General features: G+C 40.2%; 1 protein-coding gene across 3 annotated transcripts in view; it reads right to left on the reverse strand.

Annotated features, from left to right (window-relative positions):
• Positions 1–12798, reverse strand: part of LOC136877698 (CD109 antigen) — a 297632-nt gene that overhangs the window by 220060 nt on the left and 64774 nt on the right. For all 3 annotated transcript variants that reach the window (XM_068228581.1, XM_068228580.1, XM_068228582.1), the window contains exon 2: positions 10133–10193. In XM_068228581.1, coding sequence (XP_068084682.1) covers positions 10133–10185 — 53 coding nt within the window. In that variant the 5' untranslated portion in view covers positions 10186–10193. The remainder of the gene's footprint in view (positions 1–10132; positions 10194–12798) is intronic.

Raw genomic sequence — 12798 nt, forward strand, 5'->3', positions numbered from 1 at the left:
AGTGGATGCTATATTTCTCTTAGTTTCCAGTCTTCTTACACCACTCCATACAAGAATTTGTGTTAACATCAATTATCAAATATTTCTCAAGAATTTCGGGAGTGAAACAATGTGTATTCAGGATTACGCTGAAGCACAAGTTCGACATTCAATGCTTTCCCTATTCTTCTTCTTCTTCTCCTTCTTCTTCTTCTTCTCCTCCTCCTTCTTCTTCTTCTTCTCGCACATCGGTGGGATCGCAAGTGAGAACTGTGTCACAGTTGTGGATTTGGCCCTGTTCTACGGCCGAATGCCCATTCTGACGCCTACTTGATATGGAGGGATGTAATCACTATTGCGTATTTATGTGGTGGTAGTGTGTCCTCTTAATATGAAGAGGAGAGTGTTCGGACAAACACAAACACCCAATCTCCGAGCCAGAATAATTTAGCAAAGTCCGACTCGTTGGCTGAACGGTCAGAGTACTGGCCTTCGGTTCAGAGGGTCCCGAGTTCGATTCCCGGCCGGGTCGGGGATTTTAACCTAAATTGGTTAATTTCAATGGCACGGGGGCTGGGTGTATGTGTTGTCTTCATCATCGTTTCATCCTCATCACGACGCGCAAGTCGCCTACGGGAGTCACATAGAAAGACCTGCACCTGGCGAGCCGAACCCGTCCTGGGATATCCCGGTACTAAAAGCCATACGACATTTCATTTCATTTAGCAAACGCGATTAAAATCTCCGACCCGGCCGGGAATCGAACTCCGGACCCTCTGAACTGAAGACCTCAACATTGATAATTCAAACAAAGGTTCAGGCATATGCTTGCCCTATGCTATTAAAATATACCTGTTGGATCTTTTAAGGGTTTTCGAAATCTGCAAAACAGTGTCACGAGTTTCTATCCACGGTTTCTTCTCTCAAGCTTTGTGATCGTGTCTGGGATTCCATAGAAGTGGCACTTTATGTACGCTAGGTCAGCGATCAGGTCTAGAATGCAAATACAATTGTTTGACAAAAAGTAGGACAAATTGTTTAACAAGGCTGTGTTAGTCTTAAAAATCGAACAGAAATTTGAATAGGAATAAAGGCATCAAATAGGCAGTTACAGGGAATATAAAAACTATGTTCCTAGGGTTGTGATAGCAGGAAACGGGATTGGGTATATTTCCGAATAAAGGAATAAAAAGGGAAACAGCAATAACCGCCGCCCCTAGAAGTTTGGCCACCCGGATTCAAGTTTTGTCCATCAAACTTTTGAGACCTAGAGCCGTCCCTGCCAAGGACTCTAACGGCTGCCATTCATAACCCTTAGCGAATGGGTCATTTGTTGGCTTTCCTTTCAGCCTAGTATTCGTTCTTACGCAACTAATGGGTGTGCCTCCGTCGCTCCAACCATATATACTGTGTGGTCTTTCTCTAGACTTCCTCGAACACCCCGCGTTTCCACGAGTTTTCTACTTGCATCATGGTCCTGTAGACAACAATCTGCCTTACGTCGCATCGACACAGACAGGTCTTATGGCGACGATGGGAGAGGAAAGGGCTAGGACTGGGAAGGAAGCGACCGTGGCCTTAATCAAAATACAGCCCCAGAAACTGCCTGGTGTGAAAATTGGAAACAACGGAAAAACCATGATCAGGGACGACAGTGGAGTTCGAAACCACTATCTCCCGAATGCAAGCTCACAGCTGCGCGCCCCTAACCGCACGGCTAACTCACTCGGTGGTCCTATTTGATTGCACCAATTCGGTCTAATAGTCTTGTTTCTCAGGAACCATACTTTATTATTATTATTATTATTATTATTATTATTATTATTATTATTATTATTATTATTATTATTATTATTATTATTATTATCCCCAAATCCATCGGATGCCGACCGTCATCAGATCGATCTTAATTCTCGTTGTCAGCAAGTCGGATAAGTATGGGACAAGATTTATCCTTAACGTAAATAAATGAATACTGGATAAAAGCCACTATATTTATTTAATGAAGCCGAGCTTTCAGCCAAATTGCTTCTCCGAATGATATGGCTAAAATACACAAGTGTTAGAATACTGTACGTAACACTGAAGTACTCAACTTAAATTGAGATAGAGATTCCACCTATTCAATACTTTATTTGCCCTGCATTACGCAAGACTAACAATTTGTAAGTTTTTTCTTTCTTTACGTCGCACCGACACAGATAGGTCTTACGGCGATGATGGGATAGGAAAGGGCTAGGAGTGGAATGGAGGCGGCCGTGGTCTTAAGGTACAGCCCCAGTATTTGCCTAGTGTGAAAATGGGAAACCACGGAACACCATCTTCAGGGCTCCCGACAGTGGGGCTTAAACCCACTATCTCCCGGATGCAAGCTCACAGCTGCGCGCCTTTAATCGCATGGCCAGCTCACCCGGTACACATTATTTTAGGACATGTTTTGTCTTGATGGGGATACTCCGTAATGAATAACATCTTATTGGCAGATAAGAAGCAAAACATCAAACGACAACTATGAGAGAAGTTTCCCCAGCCACTACAACGTCCTTTAAGACAACTAAATAAGTAAGAGTAGCACACACATTTAGTGTTTTTGAGATTAAATACACCCCTTTACGACACCCGTGATAATTATAAGAACTTTTACATTAGGAAAATAATAAGAAGAAGAACCATTGCAAACAATAGGAAAACACCAGTGACTTTAATGATTTAGACGACTTTTAAAAATATTATTTATAGGACCCAATGTCTGTGTCAATTTTAAATTAACTATTAGCTGAAAATATCTTACATTAAGACGAAACATGTCCTAAAATAAGATGTGTTACTCCTACGTAATGCAGGGCAAATAAAGTATTGAATAGGTGGAAACTACCTCAATTTAAGTTGATTGGAGGTCAATACGGACTTAACTATGAAGTTTATAAACTTAAGTCCTCCATGAACCCATTATATTCCGAGCAAGAGTTTATAGCTCCACATTTCTAAGAATTGCTGATGTTCTATGTTAGGGTCCAGTACTCAACACCGTAAACAGCGAATACATACCACCGACGTAAACGGAGACTGAGATTAATAATAAAGTCGCCGTTACAAAGAATTTTACATACCACAGACGTAAACGGAGACTGAGATTAATAATAAAAGTCGCCGTCACAAAGAATTTTACTCATTCTCTTGAGTGCAGCCTTTGCCTGCTCAATCCGGGACCTAATTTCAATAGCATTGTTCCAGCTGTGATCAAGTACGCAGCCGATATACTTAACATTAAGTTTCATTTGTTTTAACTTTTTAAAGTTATATTTTCTCTGTGCTGTTGTTTTCAACTGTGTTGTGTTTTTTCATACGTCCTTGCTGATCATTTATGCCCGTTGTATTGTTTAACTATAACCACACTTTCGATGAGAAAATAGTTCTAATAGATATTCCTGAAATATAAGGGAGAACAAAAGTGCAAGTTACACAGACAACCACTTTTCAGATAAGCAACAAAATATCTTTGAGAGAGAGAGTAAAGGAAATGACTGATAACGATACTAACAATAATTTACTTTACATTTAACGATTTATAAGACTGTACTAGAGTATCATTGAATGCATTGTTGATACATGTTGCCTGTAAGAAAGAACATACTACAGTTAAAAGAGTAGCTATAAAAGAAGACACTTTAAGAAAATCTAGAATACCAAAGGAAAGGAAAGAAAAAGAAAAGAAAAGGGGATGGTTCTATGACGAATTTAACACATGCACTTTACACTGGAACCCTAAAATCATAAAAACTAGAGCCCAATCAAGAACATTTCCAAATCGATATTGATTTAGCATCCATGCAGATTAACCACGGGAAATCTCTACAAAATCAGCGTTCATCACACTATTTACTCCCCTTGTCAGCATCACTAAAAACCTTCCTGTATTAGAAACATTAAACGGTTATGAAAATATTATTTTATTATACGAACTAAGAATTTCCTAGATTACAATTAGGCTATACAATCTAGGTCAGAAGTAACGAACCTAGGGCACTAGGTGACACGCGAACACGATTTCAGTGACACGCCACACAACAATACGATCAATTATTAATCTTTTTAACAAAATAATAAATAGGTCAAAAACATCCTTCGGCCATACATTGTGGCAATATTGATGGATGCAGCCCGCGAGTGCTTGACGTTCACTCAGTCTGTACATGTGCCGTCAGTTAAGTGAACTTAGTTGGTTTATTTCTAACATTGCTCTTAAATAAAGAAGTGTGTTACAATTGATTCTATGGGTGTATTATATTTCTAAACACTGCATTAGGTTAATGACGAAGATAACGTGTTCTTAACATCTACTTGTTTTTTAAAAATTCAATTGTTGTGGTATTTGCAAAATAAAAGCATAACATTTACATTCCAACGTATTCAACTTTTTAAAATAAATGAGTCCAACCACACCATTCAAGAAAATGAAGAACTTTTACAATAGGATTTATGTCGCACCGACACAGGTAGGTCTTATGGCGCCGATGGGAGAGGAAAGGGCTATCAGTGGGAAGGAAGCAATCGTGGCCTGAGTTAAGGTACAGCCCCGGCACTTGCCTGGCAGTGGCGTATGCTGGTATCAAGACGTGGGCTACCACTAGACTTAGGCTACCCCTTTTCGATAGTTGGTTTAGGGAACATCAAGCCTTAAGCATTTTGAGCTGCAGCCAATAGCCAACGGAGTTGCCCGCTGTGTTGTCAAGGCTGCTTCACAAGCTACTGCCCTGGCCTCTGCCACAGTCAATACTCAACACCTGATCAATCGAGTTGGTAGCCTAAGGTTTAGCATATTGAAGTCCAGCTTTGAGGCTAAATGAATAGAATGCTTTGTCTTTGGTCCGACGGCCCCGGTTCAATTTTCAGAATCAACCCCCTCATAGTGTTAATTCCCCTGACGTGGGAACTGGGTGTTTATGACGTCTTCGCCATTCATTTTATCCTTATTAGGTCACCACCAAGCCTATGTAGATGCCAGGCACCATTATTATTATTATTATTATTATTATTATTATTATTATTATTATTATTATTATTATTATTATTATTAACATCATTATCGTAATAGTTAAATAACAATGTTGAATTTTACAACGGTCGTCCCCATCGTTCAATGGTTAATTATCTTCCTCGGAAGATCAGTGGTGGTGTCCGACCCATGATCACTGGTTCGATTCCAACCAACAAAAGAGAACACTAAACCTGAAAGATTGCGTTTCATTTTAGCAGATCTACCAATAAAAAACTATATTACTCCTATAACAGTGTCTTCCTGCAAGGATGTAGAAGTAAACGGGAGTGAAATACCAGCACTCCGCCATCTATCTTATTTAAGGCAGAAGGATGAGGTAAGGAAGTATATACGATGAGTAACGCATGGTGATAGTTAGCAGTGGCGATCTGACGGACCGAAGCCTAGCACAGCTTACCCCCGCCGGTCCCCGCACCTGTAGGCAGACAGCAAGCCGCGTGAGGCGAGTCGATGGGAAGGGACGAGAGTCTCGGCTGCAATATCAGTCTCCGAAGCCTTGTTCTCAGAAATACGTGCGACGTGTTTTCTCCTTGCTTTCAGGTTTTGCAAATGGAACAATGTGTCAGATGCTTACAATATAACGTGCTTTAGATTTCCATCGCTCGCATTTGAGGTTTGGGCTTCACTGATAGCCTTGGTAGCCCTCAGTATACGCCACTGTTGCCTGGTGTGAAAATGGAAAACTACTGAAGACCAACTTCAGGGTGCCGACAGTGGGACTCGAACCCATTACCTCCCGAATGCAAGCTCACAGCTGTGCACCCCTAACCGCACGGGTAACTCGATCGATCCCAATGTATTTATACGTGATGCAACCTAATAACTAAATAACACATTGTAAAATATGATTTCGAAGTTAGAACTCAATGGAGGGGTTTCATGATAGTGTTTGGATGTGACACGTCTTTCAAACTGAGGTTGGGGATCTTCGGCCAAAAACTGATGTGGCGCTTTTCACGCAAAGCAAAAAGTGATTATGGTTCGAAAGTATTGCATATACGGGTATGGATTTTATATTATTTTATAGCAGAAATGTGAATGCACAAGATGTGACCGTGATAGCTGACGTAAGTGCATGGCGTCATCACATGATGGTCAGCCGTTTAAGGTATGTTTTTGGCTGTCGAAAGCCTGTAGGCCTACACGGCGTGTAGATGTTGCTCAGAGACGCGTGAGGTGTCATTTGGTTCGTCTCGACGATAATTATCAGAAAAAACCATACGAATTAAAATTTTACCCAAACAAAGAATATTGACGGTTTTATGACTGACAATTGACGGATTTTGGCATAACTTATTTTACAAAAATGATATCCAACTATGTGACTAAAAAACGGGTAAAAGTAGATAGCAAGCATATTTATGAGAAAAAGACTCGATAAAGGATCGAATAAAATCGAAAGTTGAGCTTGCATTCGGGAGATATTGAGTTCGAATTCCGCTGTCGGCAGCCTTGAAGATGATTTTTCGTGGTTTCCCATTTTCACACCAGGCAAAATGCTGTGGCTGTACCTTAATTAAGACTACGGTCGCTTGCTTCCTACTCCTAGCCCTTTCCTGTCCTATCGTAGCTATAAGACCTACCTGTGTCGATGCGACGAAAACTTAATTGTTAATAAAAGTACATCTGGAGAAGGAACGAGGCGGCTACAGGAGCTGCGTGCTTCGAATGGTGACAGTAAACGGCGGAGCGGTGCCAAGTAGGCCTACTTCTCGCCAAACATTTGATGTACAGTATGTGTTGCAGAAGTTCAGTTACCGAGCACTTAAGTTCGTAATATGTTCTGATCATATTCACCTCTAATATATCAAAAGAATCTATAGAACAATTTATGTTTGGTATGAGTGTTAGGTTCTTCAGTCTGCTGAATGTAAGCTCACACCTGCGCGAGAGCCTTAAGTCAGGTACCATCCCGGCATTTGCCTCGAGGACAAGTGGAAAACCACGGAAAATCACTTCGAGGATGGCTGACGTGGGAATCGAACCCCACCCTCTACTCGTTTGACCTCCCGAGGCTAAGTGGATTCCATTCGAGCCCTCGTACCACTTTTCAAAATTTCGCAGCAGAACCGGGAATCGAACCCGGGCCTCCGGGGGAGGCAGCTAATCACATTAACCACTACACCACAGAGGCGAACAAAAAAAAACATATGGTAACAGAATTATACCTGAAAAATAAAAATTATGTTACCATACGTTTCCTTTTTCAGCTAGTTTATAAATTTATTTATTCAAAATTAGTTTCGGCAGAATGAAGAGCCTTTCTTTCTTTATCAATTTACCTTCCAGGGTTGGTTTCTTCCTCGGACTCAGCGAGGTATCCTACCCCTACCGCTTCAAGGGCACTGTCCTGGAGCGTGAGACATTGGGTAGGGGGATACAAGTGGGGGAAGAGGACCAGCATCTCGCCCAGGCGAGTTTCACCTACTATGCTGAAGAGGGGGTCTTGTGAGGGAATGGGAAGGTTTGACGGGATAAACAAGGAAGAGGACCTTAATTTAGATACCATCCCGGCATTTGCCTGGAGGAGAATTGGGAAACCTCGGAAAACCATTTTGAGGATGGTTAAGGTGGGAATCGAACCTCCCTCTACTCAATTGACCTTCCGAGGCTGAGTGGACCCCGATCCAGCCCTGGTACCACTTTTGAAATTTCGTGGCAAAGCCGGCATTCGAACCCGGACCTCCGGGGATGGCAGCTAATAACACTAACCACAAAACCACAGAGAGGGACCTGAAGAACCTAACAGTCATAAATTGAGTCGAAATTGAAAAGAAAAGGCTTCAGATACCACAAAATGATGTGAATATTACACTGAGTTTCCAAAAACTGTTTAAGAAGATCGGCCGTGTAATACAGCTATACCTATGTTAGTTAAGAGGGGTTTAAATTTAGACTCGTAAAATTTAAGATTAAAATAGTTCATGAGAAAACATTTCAATTTAGCACTGGTTTCTGCTAATAAAGCGACCACGTTGCTTAGAACTACTATTCCGTCGATTTAACGTTTGTGAGAAACATGAATGTACATATCTTACTCCTAACATCATTCACGACTCTTCAATGAAAGCTGAAAGTTTCCTAAAAATTGTGCAAAATGAACATTTAAATAAATAAAATGTAACGATGTGAAAATTTTGAACTTTCTTATTATTTCTAATAATAATAATAATAATAATAATAATAATAATAATGTCATGTGACCTCCGGAGAGGCCTTGTGCAGGTCTTTCGAGTTGACGCCTTGTAGGCGACCTGCGCGTCTGTGAGGATTGGGTCCTACGATAAATTCTAATGCTGAAGACGGCTTAGTTTGCCAGATGTCGGGCTAAACATTGAATCCTTGTGAATCATGGCCGCAGTGTATCACTGTACCAACTAAAGAATATCCTCTCCATACTTGGCCGATCATCACAACGATCTAGTTATGAATACGAAACTATTCTGGACACGCCTTTAGAGTTTTGAACGCCCAACATAATTTCAAGGACTCAACATACACAACGACCACCATCGCGCCATATGCTACCGCCTCTCAGATGTCAGGTGTGTCCCCTGTCCACGGTCGACGACACACGTCACTGTCCCTCGCTAACATTTACATAACTCACAGCGCAAGGCCGACACTATGCGCGTGCGAAAATCTCACATCAGCCTCCCATGACTAACACCTCTGCTATCCAGAACGGACAGTTTTTAAAAATCCAGCATTCACTAAAACTTAGTCACAGTTAGTGCTTTTCTATTACGAGACTCAGCAAGCTGCACCTTCAAAGAGAGAACAAAAACAGTTGTTCCGACTATTATTATTATTATTATTATTATTATTATTATTATTATTATTATTATTATTCTTTCTTCTTTCTTCTTTCTTGCGAACCGGCCAAACTTAGGATCACGCCAATACCACTTCACTTCCTTCTAATCATCCCTTCTTCCTTCCTCTTTCTCCACAGTGCCTTCATTCTTTCAGAATGTTGCGCTCTTCTCTCTTCAGTCCATCTTCCCCCTCTAAAATGAACATTAATATCATGGAACAAGCTTCTTACGAATTAAATTACCCTGAAGACAAAATCAGGCTTTCGGATTCCAGGGTGCCTGACATTTTGAACCTCGTGAGTGAATCGGAGCACCACAAGAACATTGCTAAATTATTATTATTATTATTATTATTATTATTATTATTATTATTATTATTATTATTATTATTATTATTATTATTATTATTATTATTATTATTTCAGATACCAGGTGCAGGCATTTCAATAGATCTCTATTGGTCAATATATGGCTGACTTTTAATTCATTTTGTGGGATGAACACCAAATGTGTCAGATTTTTTACATGCCGTCATCGTACCCATGCAGTATCGAATGGATCTTTCCCACCTTTCAAAAATTCGACTACCTCTGCCAGTTTTGAACCCTCTACCTAGGGATCCGAAGACCGATACTCCACTATTGATCTACAGAGGAATTTATTATATTAGTTGTAACGCCTTTCCAGTGCAATAAGGTCCGACTCGTTGGCTGAAAGGTCAGCGTACTGGCCTTCGATTCAGAGGGGCCCGGGTTCGATTCCCGGCCGGGTCGGGAATTTTAACGTTAATTGGTTAATTCCTACGGCACGGGGGCTGGGTGTATGTGTTGTCTTCATCATCATTTCATCCTCATCATGACGCGCAGGTCGCCTACGGGATTCAAACAGAAAGACCTGCACCTGGCGAGCCGAACCCGTCCTGGGATATCCCGGCACTAAAAGCCATACGACATTTCATTTCAGTGCAATAAGTATATTGCTATCAGATTCCATTAAAAAAAAAAAACTTTTATTTATTTCTCGTGTTGCTCACTGCTTGTGTACATTCGCTATCAATAGTGCAACAGAGAATATATTCATTTGTCTAACTCTACGAACTTCAAAACAGTTCATACGGTCAAGAAAATATACCTGGTAGGCCTACCTCACAGTTGATCGTGAAACAATTACAACATTTCGCGACTTGTAAGAAGACAGCAATGTTAGACAACCTAATGACACGATTAGATCTTATTTGTCATTCTAAGGGTTAAATGCAGTAAAGAGTTCTACTTACCCGTCGGCGCGCACCTCGGACAGGAATACCGCCAGCAGCAAGCCAGCCAACATGATGCGGCCTGCAACACAGATATACAACATTAATAACGGAAATCAATGAGTCAAAACATTTTTATCTTCCTTATAAGGAAAAGAGAACAGGAGAAACACTCCTACCCACAGCAAAAAAGGCTAAAAAGAACAGTTAAAGCCGATAACACATTTCCAGTATCAAATTATCATGGAGTCAAAAATATACGGAAATAGCGTTGCCTATTTAAAATCTGTAAGTGAATTCAAGGGCCAACCCCATCGGGATTATTATTATTATTATTATTATTATTATTATTATTATTATTATGATATCGTGTGGCCTCAGCTGCCGAAAGGTAAGTATTAGACTTCCATGTTTAGAGGATTATAATACCGGTACGCAAATCACTGTCAGAAAGATCGTCTGATTTTTCTGCTTATTCTTACAATTTTGCTTTACATCGCACCAATCGTCGCCATAAGACCTATCTGTGTCGGTGCGACGTAAAACCCCTAGCAAAAAAATAAATAAATAAAAATACATCGCACCGACACAGATTGGTCTTACGACGACGATGGGATAGGAAAGGGCTAGGAGCGGGAAGGAAGCGACCGTGACTGAATTAAGGGACAGCCCCAGCATTTGCCTGGTGTGAATGTGGGAAACCACCGAAAACCATCTTCAGGGCTGCCGACAGTGAGGTTCGAACTCACGATCTTCCGAATACAAGCTGACAGCTACGTAACCCAAACCCTGCAGCTGCTTTATTATTATTATTATTATTATTATTATTATTATTATTATTATTATTATTATTATTATTATTATTATTATAGAATGGTGCCAACCCATCGTTGTCGGACGTTCAAAATTTCTATCTGCTATACACCGTTAAAATGTTACCCCAACTAGTATAAAAGAAACCCGTATCCCTCACTCACACCAATAGAGAATGGTTACCTAGTTGTACTTCCTCTTAAATTAATAATCACCAACACCGCCACATATATCCGTCCAAAATCAACCGACGACAAAATTATCTCAAATTCCGTAGTAATTCACTTCACAAGGCTTCAGAAGTATACTTTTTCAAATCTTGACAACGGAACAACCATAGAGACCAATTCATGTAGGCCTATCACTCGCCACACGGATTATACCGCAGGATTCTTGGGGTAAACAGTCTAGAAAATACCTTCAATACTTTTCCGCTTCGAAAATAGTTGAGACACTGAAGCACATGAAAGTGTGGCCAGTAGGGATGTGTTACGCCAAACTCGTCCACTAGGCAGGGTAAGTGGAATGGACAGTATACGCTTCTCGCTTCGTATTTGTCCCACGTGTTATTTGTGTGGGTTATTCAAAATTTGATGATTTCAAACCAGAACATTTATTTTTATTCAAAGAAAATCAAGTTATCTCCTACAGATACTGTGTAAGAGATGCAATGACAATTGTGGATTTGAAAGCAGAACTGAAGAAAACATAAGCGGAAAGAAGTAACGGTTGATAGGATGTCAAGGATAACCTTTCTTCAGTGATTTTGTTTAACGTTAAATACTGTAGGCTAAGCGCAAATATGCTTTTTAAGGTTCAAACTGTTCAAGCAGGCCCGACATTGGTAGGACTGCAGTAACAATGGTTATTACTAGTCAGTCCGATTACGATTTCCATTCAGCTCTTTGAGAGTTTCAAGCACATATTTCAGTTCATAAGACAAAAGTAAATATTGCAAGCTTGGAATAGATTAATTATTTGTTTTAATAGAGTCTGAAATCTATAGTGCTCCAGTGTCAATCAATCAATCAATCAATCAATCAATCAATCAATCAATCAATCAATCAATCAATCAATCAATCAATCAATCAATCAATCAATCAATCAATCAATCACCATTGATCTGCATTTAGAGCTGTCCCCCAGGAGACAGATTCCCTAAACGTTCTCTACCTAGTCTCTTATATGACTTCAAAGAAGTGCGAAGTTTATCAAACATTTCCCTTGATAAATTTTATTCCAATCCCTAATTCCTTTTCGTATAAACGAATATTTTCCCCAATTTGTCCTCTTGAATTCCACCTTTATGTTCATTTTATGATCTTATCTACTCATAAAAAAACCCACAAGCTTATTCGTCTATGCCTTCTCACCACTGACAGCTCGACACATTCCGCTTAGTCTACCAGCTCGTCTCCTTAATTCCAAGTCTTCCCAACCCGAAGTTTGCAACATTTTCGTAACAATACTCTTTTGTCGGAAATCAACCAAAACAACTCGTGCTGCTTTACAAATCCTATGCCACTGTGTGACTCGGCGACACAGAGGCTTATCGAGTTTGTAAAGTGTTCAGTATAATTCAAAGCAATGTTTTATTTCTACGTAGATACGATCCCATTTCGAAAAAGGTGTTTCCTATAGTGGAAAATGGCAAGAATTCTGTGATTGTTTTATATTTTTTAACGTGAGTGCTATTATAAGTGACTACAATTTTCAAGTGCGATTCTAACCTGCTACGTTTTTCATTATTTCAGTTTAAATTTATTCTTTTTTATTCTTCTTCTTTATTTATCCTCCAGTGTCGGTTTTTCCCACGGACTCAGCGAGGAATCCACCTCTACCGCCTCAAGGGCAGTGTCCTGGAGCTTCAGACT

This window comes from Anabrus simplex, chromosome 7 (assembly GCF_040414725.1).
Source record: "Anabrus simplex isolate iqAnaSimp1 chromosome 7, ASM4041472v1, whole genome shotgun sequence".
In the NCBI taxonomy this organism is placed as follows: Eukaryota; Metazoa; Arthropoda; class Insecta; order Orthoptera; family Tettigoniidae; genus Anabrus; species Anabrus simplex.